The 22,716-nt window shown below is 42.0% G+C and overlaps 1 protein-coding gene across 2 annotated transcripts in view; it reads right to left on the bottom strand.

Moving 5' to 3' along the window:
* The window catches only part of LOC146549951 (ERC protein 2), a 161,796-nt gene that overhangs the window by 110,362 nt on the left and 28,718 nt on the right, over positions 1-22,716 (bottom strand). For both annotated transcript variants that reach the window (XM_085259342.1, XM_085259343.1), the window contains exon 6: positions 16,711-16,878. In XM_085259342.1, coding sequence (XP_085115468.1) covers positions 16,711-16,878 — 168 coding nt within the window. The remainder of the gene's footprint in view (positions 1-16,710; positions 16,879-22,716) is intronic.

Here is a 22,716-nt window from a genome sequence, read left to right as displayed (position 1 = left end):
GGCAGCAAGGTGTACCTAACAAAGTGGCCAGAGAGCAGAGTGGACAGCGACTCCCATTCCTTGAATCTATGTCCAACAGACAGTGTGGCATTAACAACATTCACTTTATCAGTTTAGTAGTTTTATACTAAGAGTTAATTCAGCCCATTGACTTGCAGGACATCTGCCTTTTTGCAGTTAACCTCATGTTGCTAAAGTGGTGGTGTAATAGTCTTTATCTGATGAACATCTGCAAAACAGAACAAAAGCACGGACGCACACACACAAAAGCACACAAACACAAAACGCTCTGAGCTGTACCAAAACAAAACACTAACAGATGCAGCTGGAGCAGGATACAGTGCCATGCAATGAGACTCCAGAGGTCTACAAATTAGTTTCCAAGGGACATCTGGTGATAATGCATGTTAATATGGTGACAGGGACTTGTACAAGCACATCTGATATTCCCTTGAATTCTGGATTAATATGATTATCATGAAAAAAAGATTACGTTCTTCTTCTTTAGTAGGTTTTTGCTTTCAACAGACAAAGTGTCCCATTCCCTCACCGCTGCAATGAATTAATAACACAACTGACCCAAGTGATCCATTCTCAGATCAGGGCTTGTAAGCCTAACCCTCACCGTCGTACAACAAAAGGGATTCGTTGTTTAATGAACATGAGATTCCAATTTTTCAAAAGCCCTCCGGGCCACCAAGAGACCACAGTTTTACTGCAAAAGTGGCAGGGTAAAAAAAAGTTGCATTCCAGTCATGGGTGCATAGATAGATAATGTTCAAATCTCTGCAGCTATTTTACAAATGAATCCAATTAGACTCGACTTTGGTGTTTTCTGCTCCCTGGAGGGCAAGAGTGAGGCTTTAAGGGAGCCATCTTGGTTTTGGGATTTGAGGGAAAGTGATAGAAGGGGCTGGAAAACGCAGCCAAGACCCCTCGGCTGATCTTGATAGGTTAATAACAGTCATTACACAACCAAGCTAAAGGCTCTGCTAGGTTAGTCCACGACCGATAGAAACATTAGAGCCTTCAGGGAATGATGGGAAAGCTTCACACTACCAGACTTAGATAAAGTTCCCAGTAATTCATGATTGCCATGGGTGTGTTTGATGGTATTTTAGGATGGACACTGTGAGAAAAGGGAGGGGTATATGGGTTGCTCCATTCATTCTTTCATGTTTCTCTCATTTGAAATGAATGGACCAAAGAAGTGCTTTTATTTACTTCACTTAACTGGGATGTAAGTGCACGCAAGTCAAAGCAACAAATACACAATTCTTAGTCAAGGCTGACAGATTATTCGAGACTTAACTCTGTAACAAAATGCAAGAAATAAAGGAGGAAATACATGAAAACAAACTTTGTGGCCTCTGGTTGTTGGGACTCAGTGGCCTTGTTGGCCAAACGCACACACCAAAACATACAGTACACATGCACTCATGCACACCCTTGTCCCTGTGGGCTACATAGAGCCCTATTTTAGGCCAAATTGAGCATGTCACCCCTGGTCCTTAGATAAATGATTACATTCTTCACCAGTCTTAAGTTTGCTTTGGCCTGGTCCTACAAAATAACAACCGCTCGATGAAATATTTAGCCTCGTCGCTTGGCCCGCTGTGAAATTGTGCAGAAAAACATTAGAAGCAACTTAAACCTTATAGCAGCGGATCAAAATAAGCCGAGCGAATCGCGGATATGGGAAAGAGGGCAAGGAATTCTATCAGAATTCTCAAACTTCAATCGCGCACTCTTAGGAGAAATGTCCTGTGTGGACAGGCGAGGAGCAGGGCAGCTGTGTGCCTTTTCGGGAGAGAGGGGGCCTCTCTTCCAGTAGCTCGGTTGTTATGATGAGAACAGCAGTCGCTCATTTTATCTCCCTGTGCATGAGGCGACCTCAAACTAAACTCCCGCATCTCTCTTTCTCTTCCTTCCATGCACACACACGTGCATGCACACGCACACACGTGCATGCACACACACACACACACACACACACACACACACACACACACACACACACACACACACACTGAAGCCTTTTATCACTGAACTATTGGGCATATGTCATACCATTCTCCAACCAAACACACCTCCCCATGGAAGCGGACCACCTACGGCAGCCATCTTCCAGACCAGGCACTGCGATGTGGACTCTCCGTTTCAGTAAGTGTGTATCCTCTTGAGAAACCATGACGTCTGTCTCAGTCATCTCCCACACACATGGCGCTCTGCTTTTTACAGCCACGCTGTTTTCACTCTGATAAAGTTATCAAAAAGCTGATATTGCAGGAATAGGTTCTCATTAAAAGTGGGAGTGCTGATGTATACCTATCACTGACCTTGACTCTGAAGATGCTATTGATAGGGAGTTCAAACACGCAGCTAAAAAAATGAAACACAGCAAAACACTTTATTCCATTTGTTCGATGTTCTTGCAAATCCGCTGGGAACCGTGTTTTTGCATTACAGTTGTAGTCTGTTAAATATAATTAACACAAGCTGAGTTCTAAAGTAACGGGAAAGAAGTATCAGGCTCTGTGTCTCTGGCAAAAAATGGTCATCTAAAAGCAGCTTGTTCCGGAGGAGAACCACAAACCCGGTTGACCCGTCTGTCGTCCAGCCAACTAAGAACTAGAACTCTGTGGCTGCCAGAGGAATCATTTCTCCAGAACACAAAGGAGACCAGGGTGGAGTGTGACCACCATAAAAATACAATCATTTGTATTTTTAAAACACTTTTGTACCAATAAAAATACCAAACAATAATTGGGTGCACTTTTTGAAAGGCAACTTACTTGTCATCGCCTCTGAAAATATGACGGCGACAACTGTAAAACCCAAAGATCCTGGCGCTGACATCCATGTGCGCATGCTTTCATATGCTCAAACACACACACACATAAGCAAAAACAATAAAAGCAAAGTGAACAACATGCAGTAACTGTACGCGTATTCCTCTAGAGAAATCTAGGTCACCGTTAAACAGAAACAGTACGGACATCTACATGCTGGAAATATCATACCGCTATGTCAAGCACTCCGCAATCACACGCAGCCATGGTAGTGCATGCTTAAATGTGTGCGCACGCATATTGTTCCCATCTCCAGCCATCAAAGGCTGTTGATTCCTGGATTAATAAAAGGGCTCCTTCCTGCTTCTGAGCACTCAGACACGGCTCTTCAAAGAGAAACACAGCCTATGTCATGAAGAACAGGGAACACGGTGACCTTTTCAGCGTGAGGTGGGTGTGCTTGCACTTCATTTAACCCATGTCCCACCATCACCCCCATCTCTGTCTATGAAATGCAACAACATGGGCAAAACTGGCAGAATGGAAAGACCGATAATATGTATGTTGGCGCCTCCATGTGGTAATATGCCGTCATAAGTTCCCTGTTTAATTTGGAACGGATCCTTTAGATTTAATGTCAGGGATTTGCTTTCAACTGTGTGATTCATTACCACTAAGTTCTTTGAAGTGTGTATATACAGTGAGTTATCTTGTTTACCTTCACTTTACAGAGCAGAGTGACACAAAGGACATAATGTCTTCTCTGGCTTCAGATTTTACCTGCACAACCTGGAAATCCACGAACACTCAAAACACTGCTTCATTTTACTTTTGGTAGCAATACCAGGAAGCATCAACAAAGCAGAAAAGGAAATTTCCTACCATTCCCATCATTCCCTAACAGCAGATTCACCAGTACTGAGGTGTATGGCTGAGAATGTGAACGCCAACACGACACAGTGACCTTCAACACCTTTCCCAGATTCCCATCAGATGTCGTTCCTAATGTTGTGCAGCTCTGCTTGAAGATTCATTATTGGTTATCGACCGTAGCGGCAAAGCACAATGACGTCACAAGACGAGTGGTGCCCCAGAGAGGAGTTAGGTGAAGTGTGATGCTCAGGTTCTGGAATCTAATGAGGAAAAAGTCATTTATTTTTAATTTTGCTAATGTACTGCTGCACATCAAAGAGAGCAAATGACACTGTCCATGTTTATGAAGAGGTATATCTCGACCACCTAGGCTTTAGAGGAGAAGTATATATAATATTCTTTTCCAACCTTGCATTTGTGAACAGGAGAATAACATTTGTATATATAATTACACATTTATTAGTAATAAATGGCTATAAAAGTAAAGTTATTACAGAGAAACAAGAAAAACAGCTGTTAAACAATGTTGTTACTACTTAATTAAATAATGCAAACAGATTTTTTTTAGCTCTTTTGAAGTGTTGTCCAACACTTGGCTGCAGCTTAGCTAATTGCACAAACGTGTTCTGCTACTGTGTGCTTGCATGTGACTTCATGTCAGTGCTCGGCAATGCCATGAGACCAAAAAGGAGCATGCAGAGGCAGACAAGCAGGCAGAGCCAAGAATAAAAAAACCAGCTGAAATGCAACTGGAAGCAAGCGAAAGAAACAGAATTCTCTACGGGTTTCACTACGATTACAACTACGGATTGTAACTCTTACAGAAGCTTCCTCACCATTACCCCAACATTCATTCTGCTTCTTACCACCAGTGACTGCTCACAAATACAAAGGTGCTCTGTGCTCTTTAGAGAAACATATGCTCTCATTTGTATGCAGCCACAAAGGCACGTAAACATACACAAATGTAAACAGACATTCACGTTGTGCTCACAGACAAGCAAGAATACATAAAAACCCTTATAATTCAAGGCTACTTTCTTATATATGTTTACAAGCAAGCAACTCTCATTGTATGAGCTCATTTAAGAGGTCATATTATATTTTAGAAGATGGGAATATCATTTATTGTCCCTCATTTGGGAAATTCAAGTGTTCCAGCAGCAAAGTGACAGGCAGATGGAGCATGCAGTTTCCCAAAAAAGCAAAGAATAAAGTCCAACAGTCGAACAGCTGCTGGGAGAAAGGACCTGCGATAACGCTCGTCTGTGCACCTAGCATGCAGCAGTCTGGCACTGAAGGAGCTCTCCACTTCTGCAACAGCTTCATGCATGGGGTGGAAGACATTGTCCAAGCCATAAACAAAGGATGTGTTTGGATACCTGCATTTTAACTGCAAACCTTTTCTAAAATCTACATATGAAAAAAAGAGTAGCTGGTCATACTGCAAGTAATTTTGGAAATGCATGAAAACATAAAGGGGTGTATGCAGGAGTCCAATTCTGGTTCAGCCTCCTTTTTTCTTTCCTTACAGAAAGTTCTTAAAGAGATATGCCTGTACTCACAGAAGCTGTGGTAACAAAAGCATGTTTCCTTTTATCCGTTTCTTTTCTTTTTCACCAGACCAGCTGGCCAATAACAGCAAATTGGGCTTTTCAGAGGGAGCGCGGTCTTGAAGAGGGAGGAGCTGAAACAGTGTTATCCACAGAAGGCGCTGCATTAATGAACAGCATGAGAGAGAAGAAAATATGTTTTCTGAACATGAAAGAAAGGGCTTCTGTTAAAGCACAGGCACTAAATAAAATTGGTAACCTCTAAATGAGCATAAAATGACCTCAATACATGAACTAGGTTAAAGCAGAACACCCACAAATTTTCTGGTCAGATATTATGTTAAATAGGTCGAAAAAAAGAATTTGGACAAAGAGGCCACACTGAACAACAGGCTCCAGAGTAAAACGTGTATAACAAAGTAGCCAAAGCATAAGCGTTTCTGCTTCACTAGAGCTTATAATTGAAAAGCCAGTTAGAGAGGAAAAAAACAACAACAACAAAAACGTTAGGAATTAAATATTTAACCTCCCACCACCTCAACCTACCAATTGGGGGGAAAAGTGCGTGCACACAAAATTATAATAGGGGTCTGAGTAATTTCAGATAAGATCTTGGGAACAAATGAGGGCAGCTGTGAGATGGATAAAAGGCAATGGTTTACAGTTATTTTAACTTTGCTTGTTGGCTAAAAGTAGAGAGGCTCGTTCTGCAGATATAACACAGCCTATCTGAACTACAAACACCTCTTTAGACTGTTTCGACACTGACGTAACAGATGCATCCAAACAATGGCAACATTTATAGAATATTCAAGTAGCCTAATATACAAGGTCTACTGTTCGTGTAGAGCTTGTGCAAAGACACTTTGATTTGAATACATACCCAAAGAAGCAGGAAATCATCTCCACTTGTATACTTCTGGACTTTCATTGTAACATGTGGCTTATTCTGAACATACAGTTCCAGCCTCTGAAGAATACAGGCACACAATCAGGTTGTGATTATTATCACGAATGTTGGGCTGGGGTCAGGCAATGGGGGCTACATATAACATTTACACATTTGACAAGTAGACGTCCTCCCCCTCTCTCCGCACATTCTTCCAGAAAGTAATTCACTCAGAAACCTTCCACGTGCATTCATACATATCAATTAGACATGAACCCACACACGTGTAGAGATACAACACCCACAGACCTGCAGACAAAGGGGATGACGGAGGTGCAGACAGAAAGACGAAGCAAGCATTGTTTTCCCACTGATTTATTCTGGTTGACCAAATAGCAAAGTGAGCGGGGAGAGACTCCTGCAGACCCAGACAGACTGCACTTGTGCAAGCTAGGCCGTATGTGAATGTGTCTGTGTGCGTTGGCCAAGTTGATCCACGTCCACGATCTTTAGACTCCAGACCCTATCTCTGCCCCCCTCAGCTGTGGAATGCTGCAATGATTGCTGGGTAATTACCCCGATGCTTTAGTCCTCTGCTCCCAGCACCATTAGTATTAAATCTTTTCTTTTTCTTCACTTTGGAGGGAGGCAATGGCCGTCCTTTGATCAGAAAGAAAGAAAGAAAGAAAGAAAGAAAGAAAGAAAGAAAGAAAGAAAGAAACAAAGAAAGAAAGAAAGAAAGAAACAAAGGAAGAAAGAAAGAAAGAAAGACTGGCCACCCGGCGGGGACCACAGCAGCTGTCTCCACCTGTGGCTTCTGACCCAGGCCCACTTTACAGTGATCTGGTCAGACAAGTGAAATGCAGTGTACAGTCGTATAATTCAACTCCAAGTGGTCAAAGTTTGACCCATTTTCTCCTGATAGTATTAGGCATTAATTTTATGAAACACTAACACTGGACTGCCAGCAACTGTGGTGGAAGCAGGTCAGCGTGAGTGATAGCGTGTCATCATCTTGATTCAGTCAGATTTGAGCTCTTCATTGAGTTGGAGAATCATCAAACACATTTGATTACTTGAACTGAAGTATGTATTTGTGGTCAGGCAAAAGATGGCCTGGAATAGCTGGGGGCTGACATATGGCCCAATGCTAGGGTTGTCTTGACTGATGTGTAGCCTGGCTCCAATCAGCCAGCCTCAGGCTCTCACCATTAACCCTGGCTGATTGCTGATAGGAACAGAGGGGGATACAGGGAGGCCTATCACAGGCAGTTTACCAGAACCTCCCCAGCTACGATGGGCTTATCTGCAGCCGTGTCTCTGCGCTGTGATTGGTCAGCTGGAATCCATTAGGATGAAAGGCATTGGTGGCCTCATCACAGATCTATCAAGATCACACACACTAAAGCAGGAACATGAACGTAGATGTGAAGAGTTATCTGCACGGATCTCTGAGCTGCTGCACACACAAGCACTCACCTGGAATACGCACACAGAATCCTACAGATGTGTGCAACAAAGGCATATACTGGAAAATAGACGAGCAAACTGACTGGCATGTAGCCGGTGTAATCAGAGGTCTTCCAACAGACCTGCTGGAACACCTTTTACCCCTTTTATCCCCTGAGAATCATGAATATATCTTTGCTTTGGCACATCGCACTATTATGTGTGTTTAGCAGTACGAAGAGCTGATTTTGTTTTTTTAATGGAATATATTTGGCTTGGACTGTTGACATGACAAAAAAAGCAGTTCAAACGGTAAATATAAAACTCTCTAAAATAAGCAAAGCTCCCTGGTTTGGATTAGAAAATCTACTGGTTAAGAAAGAGTACCAAAAGATGACAACTACAACCCTTTTTAGATTTCTATATCAAAACCTGTGGACATGTTTCCATCAGTATTAAGGGCTGATCTTACACCAAAGTGTCACCAGACATAATAACCTGTTTTAATTGAAAGCGCTTATTAACAATGGCAGCCCTCCTCTACGTGGCCTCACCTCAACAGCTGCAAGTTGATTTGGGCAGGCAACTAAAGTTTCCACAGCAGAATGTGTTAGCATCACTCCAGATAGACATTTTAATCACGTCTGAGCCCTCCAAGCAACTAATTATACTCAAATTCACCTGGGAACAGAGCACAGAAGAAGAAAACGAGCGGAAACACATGCAGCAACGGGGGAACAGTTAAAGGTAAGTGAAGCTGTGAGATGCACTGCGAACTTGTAGAGGTGGAAAGTAAGGGATTTTGCAGTATACTTAGTCTTCAACACGCTCAAACCTGTAACTGAAGCCACCTTGTGACTATCCACACAAAAAAGACACACTTGTTATCACTGTTTTGTTAACAAGGTTAGAAAAGGTAACTGTTTGACATGCTCAGTGATAATCAGATGCACACACCTGTTTGTCTGTTTAGCTATTTAACTACCCTAGCTCACCTGCAACCACGACAACAAAAGGACCAATTCAAACTTGGCTGTAAAATACACCTAATTCTAACCTCAACTATAAAAAACTCTTAAGCTAAAACAGCCTTTGTCTCAAAAGGTCTGTCCAAAAGGGACAACCAGTCAAAACGCCCTCACTTTCCAAAACTGTCTTCACTTCCAAGGTCAGCACAGCTATTCTTGTCAAGTTGCAGGGACATTTCACTGTGGACAGCCTCACCCAAACCCTAACCCCTTCATTAGGACCAGGCTTTGGCCCCCATGAGAACTACTGGTCTCCACAAGGTTGGTGGACGCGGAAAAAGCCTGTTAAGATGTAACAAAAACGCACACACCTACACACACACAATAAACACTGTGTCAATGCTGGACTAACATTTTCCTTCTATCAACATGCAGCATTTCCTCTTGCTATCCATATGCATCACACTCAACAGTACTAGTGTGTTGGGACGATGTATAAAATATTTGGGGGAGAAATGGCAAAGAGAGAAAGTGGAACACTGAAGGATGTTTTGGGAAATATCTATGTGGGTACAAAAGGTGTAACATGTAGAAGACATTACAACAAGAGACATTAAAATGAAAATCTTTCAACCAATGTGAAAGCTCATTAACGATAAAACATTCAAGACAGAAGAACAATTGCTCCAGAGAGACAGTGAGCTGAGAGCTGAGTGGGGGAGGAAAAAGAAGAAATGCATAAGGCCAGGGGACAACTGGATTTATCTTCATATCAATCTCTTTCTCTCTCTACTTTTCTTCACAATCAAAGGGCTAGCCATGTTGATGAAACCAGGCCAGAGCCAGTGATGACACCAGGCCAGAGCAAGTGCTGAAAGGGTCTGGCAGAGGATCCACTCAAACAGAGGTTGGTTCCCCTGAGAATGTCTGAGCGAGACCTGCTAAGCACTATAATAGCTATAAGAGGGGCCCTTGTGTACACGGCATCCTTCCATATAGACGCACAAACATTCACACATTGTGCTCGGTCTGCAGCACATGTAATCCAATCTCCCTGCCTGTGGTTGCTATAGGAGGCAACATGATAGGGGATACTATACTTCCATGCATACAGACAGCCTTTTTAAAAGCATGAATATGGATTGAGATGACCACAATGTTTGAACATGAATAACATATGTAAGCCAAAACCACACCACAACCGGCCATGCATATGTACCTCCCACAGCCCTACCCCCTCAGAGAAAGAGGAAGAAGAAAAAGAACCAAAAATGAAAAAATAAATAAATAAATGCATCATTATGCATTGGTCATGGTCTCATAGACCAAGAGCTTGAACAGAGCTTCCACTGTTCTACATGATACACAAGACCAAAATGCCCACACAACTTCTTTTTGTCATTCAAAGACCGTTTCCTCATTATTTTTAGTTAAATTAAGCCTCTTGCTATTAAAATCACCCCAGGGCTCAAACTATAGCAGTGACATCATGGTACCATGCAATAATTCATGGTGAACATCCATGTCGATGCCAGCAAGAGAAAATTCCTCTCACTCTCTTGAAACAGAGAACAAGGCAGTAATGGCACAAACTGCAATTTAAGCTAGTCTGTGTAATCATTTTAAAAAAGGGGTAAAAACGCACCACATGTCAGAAACCCTTAAATATCAAATTCAAAAGGGCCTCACAGACATAAACATGACTTTACTGCATCTTTATGAAGCTGTTAATTAATACAAAAAATGAAACCAATAAATCTGTTGAGGAAAGCTACATATGTCATTAATTAGTATGTTTAGATGAAAACTAAACCAGAAATTCCACAGAAAAGAAAAACTGCAAGAAAACAGTAATTATTCAAAAATCCAAGATAACACAGGAGTGGGCGGGGCAAAGCAAAGGACGCTAAACTGCAACGAAGAACATGCGAGTAAACGAGACTGATGCCGCAAACCTGTTGTCCTGTTTTCATTTACATTCGTTTTTTCAGCTTCCTCCCGTCCGTATCGTATTACACTCACATCCAACAGGCTGTTCTTGCTCTTAGATACAACGACACACACTGACCCACACAGGAATCCAATATCATGCACCAGTTGACCTGTCATCAGCCTTTATCATTCTCACCAGCTCTCTGGGTGGCGGGTGCTGTTTGCAGTGAAGACAGAGAGCCTGTCGCGATAAAACAGATGCATCATCTGAACCCTCAAAGCTCTTTTCATCAGCGGGGGAACATATATGAGAGATTAATAGCTCTATGAAATCTGTTTAGTTGACTCACTGGAAGCTGAAAATTTTATGAAGAGGCTTGGCACTTTCCATAAGATTTAATCTAAACCTCATTACATCGTGTCATGAAAGTAAAAGCAGTGCTTGTACACAGCACATGGTTTAGCTATTGAAATAATATTCTCAGGATGTTTTTTTCTATTCCCCAACTGTGCGGTTTGTCATATCAAAATGTCCCTAGTGAGGGAAATGTAACCCCACGTTTTTTAGATAGAGTTATCTTTCACAGAAAAAAAGAAAAAACTTTATTCAACACTGAGAAGTCTTCAGACACAGCTGGGGGTGTGGGGGCTGGTGGTGAAATAACTTCAACAGGATAAGACTGGTAAGGAAACGAGCCACACTCCTGTCTTTCCTCTTGTACACAGATCTGTAAGTTATAGCCCAAGCCTGCTGGGAAACGGGAAATTTGGGAAACAAATCAGTACGAAATGGTCAGTTTACAGAGTGGTTACAGTGCGCACAAAGTTAGTCAAAGAAGTGCACGTTTCAAAGGAATCATATCTGGAGATCATGACTAGCATTCCCATTCCACTTAAAAATGTGACCCAGATAGCAATGACATTAAGATATCTTTTTAAAAGGATTAGTCACGTGACACGGCTGGTTCTCCCAAAGACCACATTTGCTCACATTCTTTGGGGTTATTTAGCCACACAAACACATACAGTCATATCTGTCAAGGCTTTCTGGCAACAGAACACACCAGTTTAAAAATCATGTAAATTACAGAAACACTGAAACTGAGTTCTTTCTTTGTCTTTCTTTTGTTTTTAATTAAATTCATTGAATTTGTATCTAATGTCAGCAATCAGTTTCAGAAAAAGTGCAACATTTACTCTTCTGTTGCATCACATCTTCTTCTTTTAACAACATCCTACAAAAGACTTTGGGTACAAGCCGTTTTAGAGTCTTCATCTACAAAAAGGTTTCACCTTCAAAGCACTAACAGCCATAATAGTGGTGCGGACGTTTTTCACACCATATGCACGAATACAACCCCATGCCATCACTCACACTGGCTCCCAGTTTTCAGTTCCCCATCTTAACTGAACTCAGGCCCGAGGAAGTGGGTGGCTGTTTCTGGATGTTACTTTGCACTTTTGTATCTTCATCATAAGCTAAAATAGTTGGAAAGTTAATACACAAGTCAGTGACCCAATAATTTCCCCCCTTCAGCGTAACTCCAACATATCACCTACACCGACCTGCAGCACAAAAGTACCTTGCACAGATCAGATCATTACAACACGTTGTGCTGGAAAACCTTTGCTGTAAACCCTGGCAAGAAAAGATTGTTGCAGACCATGATAATGAGCCCCCCCCCCCGTTATGCACACTGTTATGCACTATATCACTATTACATGCCATTACCTTTCTTCTTTAACTTGGTTGGCAGATACTGCATGTTCTTGGTCTGTGCTCACTGCTCTCACCAGCTTGCCAAGCGTTACTCTTGTGTCTTGTTTCCATCTCTCTGTGCTTTTCTCTCATGTCTCAACCAGCTGCAGCAGATGGACAGCACCTCCATGAGGCCGGTTCTACCAGAGGTCTCTTCCTGTTCTTTCTCTTGATGGCTGCCAAGTGCATGCTCATTGGGCTTTTCTCTCTAATACTGTAGGGATTTTACCTTAAATTTAAAACACCGTGAATATGACTGTTGTTGTGGCCTGCACTATATAAACTGAATTAAACTGAGTAAATAGCCGTTTGGTTGACCCTTCCCCAAACATACACCAAAGCCAAAAAAACTCAACCAAACAAGCAAATACAAAATAGCTTGACTGGATTAAACCGCAAACCTCTGGTAGAGACAACCAACAAATTCAGCCCCTTTATGCTTCTAAAAGAATTTCAATGACATGCTGTGCTTCAGAAGCAAAAAGTTGGCAAAAATGTCCTTGCCATTTCAGAAACCTCTTAAAAAGTAGGCAAACTATCACGTCTACCTGGAAAAAGAGACACGGAAGAAACCTTTGTGCAAAGAGGCGAAGATAAACAAGATGAAAGAGGAGCCGGAGATGAAAAAGCAAAGAAAGACCAGAAATTGAAAATCTGAAAGTGAACCCAAAGTCAAAGTGCACTCAACATTGAGCTCACAGTCTTATGAGACAAGGAATGTCTTCCAGCTGGCAAGGGAGGACACAGAAGAAGAAAGAAAAGCCTTTAGGAGAGGACTCAAGAGTGGTCTTTAGCAGGAAGACATTCAACATAAAAAGAAAGAAGATGGTCATGGCAAGAGCGGCCTACGAGAAAAGTCAGACTTTCAAATGATGAGGGAAGTTTTCCAGCTGGAGAAACTGGACATGAAAACAAAACCCCACTTTGAACAAAGAACCAAGGATGCACTTATGGAGGGCTTTGCATGGTGAAAACAATGAGATGATTGATGATATTAAGTCTTTTAAGATAGAAAAGGATGAGACAGCAATGTTGAGAAAGGCCTATTTCCAAGAGAAGAAAGACATTCAGAGCATTGCACAGGCTTTGCAGTTGGAGAAGCAAAGCACAGAAAAAGAAAGAAGAAGATAACCTATACTGAAGAAATTATGACTTTAAACTAAAGAAAGACAACGTGAAAATAACTACAACGCACAAAGAGGAAACCCAAAAAAAGGATGGCAGAGAGTAGAAAAGGAAGAGTTAGCTTTAAAAAGGAAGGGCTACATTCAGTTAAAGACGGGTATCAAGAGTATGTGATGCTTTCCAGCTGAACAACTAGAAGGAATAGAAAGAACAGCCCGTGTTAGGAGCTTAAATTCAAGTGGACGAGGGGCTTTAAAACTGAAAGACAGAAAGGTGTTGGAGACAGAAAACAAACAATGACAACAATAACGGAAAAAGAACAATTTACTGGACTTATTTGTCACCACACACACAGGAACCACTTTGTCAACAACTGAGGTTTTCTTTGAGCCAAGGATGGAAATCCTCACAACCAAGACACTCACTGTGCTGTCAAACTGCTTTAGTGCTAAGCAGCCAAATGTGAGCTATTTAATTTCACAGAAAATCACCCATCCACCCACTCATCCACCCACTCATCCATCCACCCATCCATCCACCCACCCATCCATCCATCCATCCACCCATCCATCCATCCACTCATCCATCCACCCACCCACCCATCCATCCACCCATCCATCCATCCATCCATCCATCCATCCACCCATCCACCCATCCATCCATCCACCCATCCACCCACCCATCCATCCATCCACCCATCCATCCATCCATCCACTCATCCATCCACTCATCCATCCACTCATCCATCCATCCATCCATCCATCCATACATCCATCCACCCACCCACCCATCCACCCACTCATCCATCCATCCATCCATCCATCCATCCATCCACCCACCCATCCATCCATCCATCCACCCATCCATCCATCCATCCACCCATCCATCCATCCATCCATCCATCCATCCATCCATCCATCCATCCACCCGCTCATCCATCCATCCATCCACCCACCCACCCACCCATCCATCCATCCATCCACCCACTCATCCATCCATCCATCCATCCACCCACCCACCCATCCATCCATCCATCCACCCACCCATCCATCCATCAAACTGGAATTTAAGGGGAGAGTATAGGATTTTTGGAACAGGAACCTTCTTGCAGTGAAGCTATGCTATCAATTTTAAAATAAATTCACTGGAATTTGTACGTTTTTAATTGACACTGCAATACATTTATTAAACTATTTGTAGAATCAAAATGCTATTTTATGTGTATGTGAAAACAATGAGAAAGCCACAGTTTAAAATACCTGGCACACTTCATCATTCAAATCACTCTCAGTCACTTCGCACTTCAATTCATTCGTTAACACATATTTCAAAAATTTTCATCATATTCCTGCTGACTTTTTTAGGGTGTTGCAGAACTTCTGCCTTTTAAAGTTTACTATGGCATGATGAATGAGGAGCACGTCTGCAGCAATAATATTTGTAAAGGAGAAAAGGAAACACAAAGATATGGATAGAGAGGGAGGCTTTCTGCATATTTCAACAAACAAAAAAAACTTGCTGGTGTTAAAACAGCCATCAACACAATGATACGAAGGAAAAGCAAAGCATTTGCAGTAAGCCCACGTTTGAGCGTGTACTGATGAAAACTGATGTCAAAGCACCACAGCAAACCATGAAACATCCCTAATTACAGGGCTTTTGACGTGTAGCCACTTTGCATTTAAATGGAACAGCTATAGTAAACGGGGCATTTTTAGAGAACAACTTCACACCCAACTGGAGTGTGCAACAGGGATGAGCTAAAAGCAAGCATATTGCTTTAAGTCAATGCTATAGGGAGGAGTACAGCACGTTATATGCGGTGCAGAAAGATCCTCAAACCTTGTAGTCACACAAACATAAAAGATTATGTATATTTTTAGAACAATCACATGCACGCATACACCCTGATGGCACTTTATTTGACCTTTTGTGCTCTTTTTCTTAAACTCAGCAAGTGGCAGAGAGGGAGAAGACAGAGAGAGACCTTTAATTTGAGGACATGAGAGGAAACAAGGAAGATGAGAGAAGACCTTTATGTAATTGGTCTATAGAGGAACTGCCAGCATGCGCACCACAGGTGGCCGCCAGCCCGGTTTAAATAGCCATCCTCATTAAGTCCTCTGAGACATGCCGTGCAAACAGAAAGAGAGGGTCATGAGTGGCATCTGGGACCAAAAGTACGATGTTTCTTTAATTCATCATTCCCATTTACTGCATAGTGCAAGTTTACACACGGAGGTACTGTATACATGTTCAAAGACAGTGATGAAAACTCTGATTAGCCAACCTCCAGTCAGTCAACGATTCGCTCTCAGCGTTTAATCACAGACTTCATTTCTAATATGGCTGACTGAACTAGAAAAATATTCAGCTGATTTAAAGCAATAAAACTGCCAGTCATAATATCACTTCCTTTTTTTTCTTTAGTTACAAAAGTAAGCTGACTCACTGGACATTAGACTTTTTCTACAATTAAAAGCAGAGAGACTAGGCATTGAAAGGTTTCTGACAGTTCTTCTTCATAGCAATTTGGAAATGAACATCAACACAAACAGCTATGTGGAAAACAAGATTGTGGCCTGCACTGCGATGCTGCACAGCGATGTCCTGTATCTCACGTATGACTGCGACACCAGCGCCAATTATACTTTTTCAATTCAATTCAAGGGTGCAGCCGTCTACTGCAACTGGTTGGGGAATAAAAAACACCGTGGAAGACAGCCGGAAGTTAGAGCTAGCTTCTTCAATAGTGTTATAACACAATAATGTCAGCTCAGTTACTTGTTTCTCCTTTTCTGTTTCTTGTTTTTTGTCCAGATATAGAGTGAGAGTGGTAGATAAGTGGCACTGAGAGAACAAATATCACATTGTTTGGATTTTTCCCTGAAAACTCAGCCTGAGCTCTGTGCTGAGAATGTCCAGCAAGTTGTCTTTTTAAGTTACATTACAATCCACTCACACGTGGAGCTGTTGAATTATTATTATTATTGGTTTGAGAGTTTTAGAGTGTGTTTAGGCCCAACACTCATTCTCCTTTTGGCTCCATCAATTCCTGTGGGAGCACGTCTGTTTTTCTTTTTCTGTACAAAAATAATAAGATGCTTACTTTATCTGTCTCTAATTTATTGATGAGCACTTGGAACTCAGTGGATCAACATCAACACTATGCACTATTGTCACTCCAAGCTTTTAAAATATTCATTTTAGTATAAAAGGAATAATTAGAGAGTTTATAATACAATGTGCTGCATTTTTCTCTAAATAGAGTGAATTTAACTCACAACAGAAAGGTTTCATATGCATTTAAAGTCAGGCTACACTTTTTAAAATAATGCAGTGTGTTGCTGTAAAAGTTGGCTTTACGTACTTTTTTCTGCAAGACATTTATCTTCCTCTCCTTGACGTCCAGCATGTCCTTCATGTCTCTGATTTCTCCCGTTAGTGTGCTCTTTTCATCAGTCAAGTCCTGCAACTGTTTGGTCTTCTTGGTCAGGAACTGCTCCTTCTCCTCCAGACGCACTCGCAGAGCATCTACCTACAATTAACCAAGACAAGAAGTTAAGTGCAGATAGGCAGGTATAACAAAACTGTAAGGCCAGATCAATAGGGACACCGAAAGCAGCATCTGCACAACACAAACACTAACAGACAAGTAGCAGGAGAGAGAAAAGTGGACACAATCTTCAGACAGGGTGATAGAAACCAGTATGCACCATATCCAGAATTCATACACAGTCAGACAGACAGGCAACCATACAGGTTGAAAGTAATCTGTAAAAAATAGTTTTAAGGCAGACCGTTTGACGATGAGCGAGAGCTGAGTGACTGACAGGCGAATGTAGAGAAAAGACGAAGCAAAAAAAGATTAAGAAATGTTACACCGTGATTTTTCCCAGTTCTCGGTCAGGTGGCCCACATGTTATTATTCAGCGCTAGAAATGACATTTCTCACATTTACTTGTTGACGTTTGGAAGTAGTAAAAGTTCAACTCTGACCTAATGTCCATGATTTGAACCACTGCGGACTGAAGCAAAGTGTGTGTGAAAGAGAAAGAGCCAGGAGCCTGTCCTGTCGTTTGTTATTGAGAGTGTTGTGTGATTGGGCCGGTGCTGCCATAGATCAGACCGCTCACACGCTTCACACTCACACATAGAAGTTCGACGTGTCTGGCTAAGTGTAGTGAGATGAGAGATAGCTGTGCACGTTCCAGCACTACTTATTGGACTTGACATACGCAACCGACTCCTTGTTTGTTCTTCTGCAATTTCACTTTATTCCCATGTATAATTTCAGGGGTGTTTCATTTGACTTCACGAGGACACACACACACATAGATGAAGGGAAGTAACATGAGGCTTGTTAACAGTCATTACTTGGACACAACGTGAACAGTGTGAAAATAGTTAAAGCAAAAACTCTTTTGCTTTCAAACTTATCTCCCAGGTATTTCACAAGGCACTCACTGTGATTCATAAAGGGAGGACGGGCGTTGGAGCAACTGGAGGTAAGATTTAGTCAGTTAACTTCCCTTTAGGCAACAGTAACACCTAAATCATTATTCTGATGTATAATAATAGTGTTGCACAAACTGTGTGTATTAAATTAATGGCACACAAGGGTTTCTGATTAGAACTAGAACGACTGCTATTTTGTAATTGTGCAAATGCCGAGAGAAATTTAAAACCACAAGAATTCAAGACAAAACAAATAATATGAGAGCAATCAGAAGAAAAACGTCAATAGCAAAAAAGCAGATATACTAAAGGCACAATTGAAAAGTACAGCTGTGTTGGAGCACAGTTCCTCCCTGCAGATATGTTTATGTACCTGCATGTGTAAAATGAGAGTGCGCCATGCACTCCAGAGACACACAGAGGGGGCCTGTCACTGTGCCATTAGAAGCAGGCCAGGACCCCCAGGTGTAAGATGGCGAAGTATTTATCTCATATTGCTCCTCTGGCAGACAACCAAAGTCTAATACTGAGAACGGCTCTGTCCTCCCAAATTCACATTTACACACAAACGCGCGCACAATAGTGGTGTTATCACCAATCCTTTGCACGTACAGTATACATGCACATACTATGTGTGTGTGTGCATGTTTGCCACTGCATTTATGTGCGTGTGTGAGAGAGCGAGAGACCTCCTCCCCTCCATCTCCACCTGGCAAGGAGCAATTTAGCAAGAATGTAGCAAAGGGGCCTAACAGGAAATCCCTGCTGTCTCACCTGCACTGGCCCACTAAGCTGTGATAGTGCTACACAGACTAATACCCTCTTAAAGCACTCAGCGCTGCGAGACACAGTACATGGAAAAACAGGGAGAGAGTTGGATGATGAGATGCGGAGGGACAAATGAAAGGACAGATAACAGTAAGGGTGAAAGCAAGGGACGTAATAAATGAATGAAGGTGGATAGGGTCCGGCCTGTTGTGGACACAGCATTTGGACTGAGCATGTTAACACCACCGGCATACTGCTGTTTCACTGGCTACCACTCCAACAGCAGGAAATACTGTATGGCTTTATCAGCTGGCACACATGCTGAGATGATAGACGGCTAACTGCACACAGTGATTAACCTCTCTCTTCTCCCTCAATTTCCGCTCCAATGTTCCTTTTCTTCTGCTGCCCTTCTTCCTTGTGTCATCTTTCAAAAACACCTCTCGCTCTCTCTCGCTCTCTTCCCCTGTGGCTACCACCTCTCTTTCAACACTCCATCCCTCCAACCATGCTGCACACTCTCCAGGAGATTTCCTATTGCCATTTAAAGGCAACGGTCCTGCAGCGAGACAGAGTGATGTGTCAGTGTGAGAAATCCCTGAAGTCTTCAAATCAGGTTGTCTTTGGTACAGACCCACATTTCCCCAAGCATAACATTGCAGGTTTGCGCCTTTCAGTGCAGATTTGAGGGAGATGACATGCAACACAGAACTCCTGCTGTCTCCAAGACAACCACGGTATTGATTCTACCTACACGAGCGGACACCAGGGACTATATCCTGTTTTGTAATCGTGACGTTTCTTTAGCAGAAAAGGAGAAAGGTCAGGGAGAGGAGTAGAAAAGCCGCTGCTGTCCAGTCTGGCTTCGTTCAAATCTAAAGGGAACACTGGAGACTGCCCTGAGAAGTTCTGCTGAGTTGATGAATTAAAAACACATCTATATCACCCCACCTTCCTCCAAAAAAACCCACTTAAACTTTCCAGTCCCTCACTCAGCACCCCATAATTTAAAAAAAATATCTTGATATGTTTTCAACATTCTGTGGTTGCAAAACTATTAATTCTTGGCAAACCCCGGATTTTGTTTAAATTAATTCATTCCCAAATTTGTAACTACTCTAACGTGCGCACACATATGTATATTCAACAAATCTCAAGGCACAAAACTGCATCTGTAATTAAATATGCAAACAGCACGCACAAACGCATAAACACACTCTGATTAAATTCCTCCTTCTTGCTTGCAATGACAGCCAAATGTAGGTTCTGGAAATTGGTTAGCGGAGTAAAACAGAGGCTTAAAGAAAACAGTTTCACTGTTTGTCCTCACCTCCCTTTTCCCTGCCTCACATTTCATCATAAAAGTTTTTTTGGCAGGCAAATCTGCAAAGGTATTGGGCCCATCGTCGGCTCTGGGCCGCAATAAACAACACAGGGACTATATGAGCAGACCACAGTCAAAACAGCAGAACCAGAGAGAGTGAAAACCTGTAAGACCACAGCCGAGGTCTGGGGACACACCGACACTTGCGCAGTAACGTTTGCACTCTCACTCACACACTTGGGAGTCCAATATTGCAAATAGAGTCTTAGGTTGATCAGAAAAACATCCGTCATGTTTTCCATTGTCCCAATCTCAGTCTTTAAAAATCTATGACCTTTACAGAAGCTCATATCCAAACCATCAGCTATATTCATTCGTGTGTGTGTGTGTGTGTGTGTGTGTGCGTGCGTGCGTGTGTGTGTCTCAAAACAAGTTTGAATGTCACTTGAACTGAAAACACACCATTAAAGCTCTTAAATCCCAAGGAAAGGGTCTGATGAAATGTATCTAATGCCTGAACTAAGATCTTCTTGGCCTGCTGTGGTGCACCACACACAGCTGTGTCAGCTATTCACTTCTCTGGCTGCATCTCTAGCCTTTATAAATACACCACACGGCACCCATTAGATTTAATTTATTCAAAGGCCTGTGCAGTGAAACTAATCATCTCAATTTATGGCCTAATTCAGGTTTGTCAAGCCACTGATGAGCCCAAGTCTGAATTTCATCACTAAAATATTGAAGACAATGCTAGACCACCAAAGTCTCGCATGCTACCTATTATCATCTCTTTGGTGAGATGTACTTTACGCAGCGAGACAAACCAACACATATGATGCAGAAGGAATGAGAATGAATGCAGACAGCTGGATTTAAGCAGCCTGTCGGTGTTTTCATGCTGACTAATATCTGCATTATTAAAGACTGCTGAGAGGTGAACAAAAAACCCACGAGGATATATAGAGAACAGTAACTCACACCGCTGGTATATAAGCACCAGGTTATATGTCTTTTATTTATACAGAGCGGCATCAAGTGATCCATAGTTTCATGTTGATGTAACTGAAGCCTTCAATAGATGTCGGGAGGTTACAAATACTGTAAGAGTAGCCGCCTGAAGACCAAAGGATGTTTTTTGTTTTAATTGTGCATGTTGACGTGCTCAGTGTGTGAGCGTGTGAATAGGGGGGCGTTGTCAGATGGAAGTATGAAGAACTTTACACAGAAAATGTAAACAAGCCTGGACTTCTAGACCCTACACTGTTTATTTACACACAGAAGGCACTTAAAGACCATTTTTCCCATGTCCATACAGCTCAAACCGAGGACCACCGGAGTTCGTAGGACTCCTTTTTGGGGTATTTCCTTCTATAGAGGAGGAACTGCCTCAGCACAAGAGGAACTTTGCATGATGTGATGTATTGTGACTGGTCCTGACCAGCGTTATTGTAGTTTTACATCGTTATTTCATTTTAATTATGAAATTACATTTTGTTTTACTAGTGTGTATTCGCTCATTTCAGTTTCGCATATAAGACAAATTTATAGAGAACACAAAAACAACACTTTTGACTCACATCCTGTCTCAATAAATATATGCTGCAGTGCTTCCCTGTGCTTGTTTTGACAACTGATTTGACTAAATGATCAAAGACTAAAATGTAAGATATCTCCCACCCATCCGTCCATCAATACATCCATTTATATATTTTATAACACTTTTTCAGTTCACAGTCATGTGGAGCCTGTCCCAGCTGTCATAGAGCAGGGTAACACCCACCAGGTCAATATTTCACATATACTTTTTATTTTTTATTCTCAAGTACATAATATTGCGTCTGTTAGTTTCTTTAGGGTAACCAAAACATTTTTTACAACTAGTTTAAATTTTATTTTGGTTTTAGTTAACTGCAATAACTTTGTTTTGTACTTAAGTGTGGACTGAATATTTGATAAATGGTGTTACAAGTAGGGATCCTCCTTTTTCCAATTCCAACCCCTCGGCTGTGGTTCATCTGCCAATAACAAATACCCGTTTTAAATGAATAATCTGTATCCCTCACTGGCAGGAAGAGACAGGGGCTTGTTTTTTGTGTGTCTGGAAACTTTTGAATGAACAGAGTCAAACATGATTTTAAGAAACTAACAGAACCCAGTATGAGCTGACTTGCATTACCAGCTGCTTACTGCTTCCGAGTTCCTATAAGAAAAGAACAAATGCTGCGAGGCATGTGCTTCCCAGCACACCTCCCTAATGGGTACCTACACCCAAAAATGTTTGGTCAGAAAGCAGCTACATATGCCTACACAGATAAACAAGTGCATGCATGCAAACAGAGGTTTTCATCTCCACCTGAGCTGGTCATCCCAGACATAACAAGACTGAAGTTGATCTTTACGGAAACGTGGGAAATTCCCTGTCCTAGGGCAAAGGCTGTGTCATTCGAGGGGTGTCATGAAAGCTGAGTTAAGGCAACAGTCAGAGCTCTGATCCGGACTCGTATAATGGACAGATCACCTCAGGGCTGACTCGGGATAATAAGCGGATATAAACTGGCTCACAGCAGGGGCTGCAGGGTGGAGAGTGGGACACTGTCTCATTGAACACCATAACATCTGCTGATAAAACCATGGCAACACAGCTGTGTGCCTAAAGGCTACGAAGGGAACATGGAAAAGCACAGATGTAAAACAAGACCAAAAAAGACAAGGACACACACACACACACTGACAAAAGGACCTTTGTCAGTGAATGTTTGCTACCAAAGCATGAAAGTCATTAATGTTCATATTGTAACAGTGGATGGTTTCATGACATTGAAAAAT

This window comes from Mchenga conophoros, linkage group LG20, assembly GCF_057382185.1.
Source record: "Mchenga conophoros isolate Kocher_MC1m ecotype Shallow Benthic linkage group LG20, M_conophoros_male_GT1.1, whole genome shotgun sequence".
Lineage (NCBI taxonomy): Eukaryota > Metazoa > Chordata > Actinopteri > Cichliformes > Cichlidae > Mchenga > Mchenga conophoros.
The sequence above is the reverse complement of the archived record's forward strand: the minus strand, read 5'-3'. Positions and strand labels throughout refer to the sequence as shown.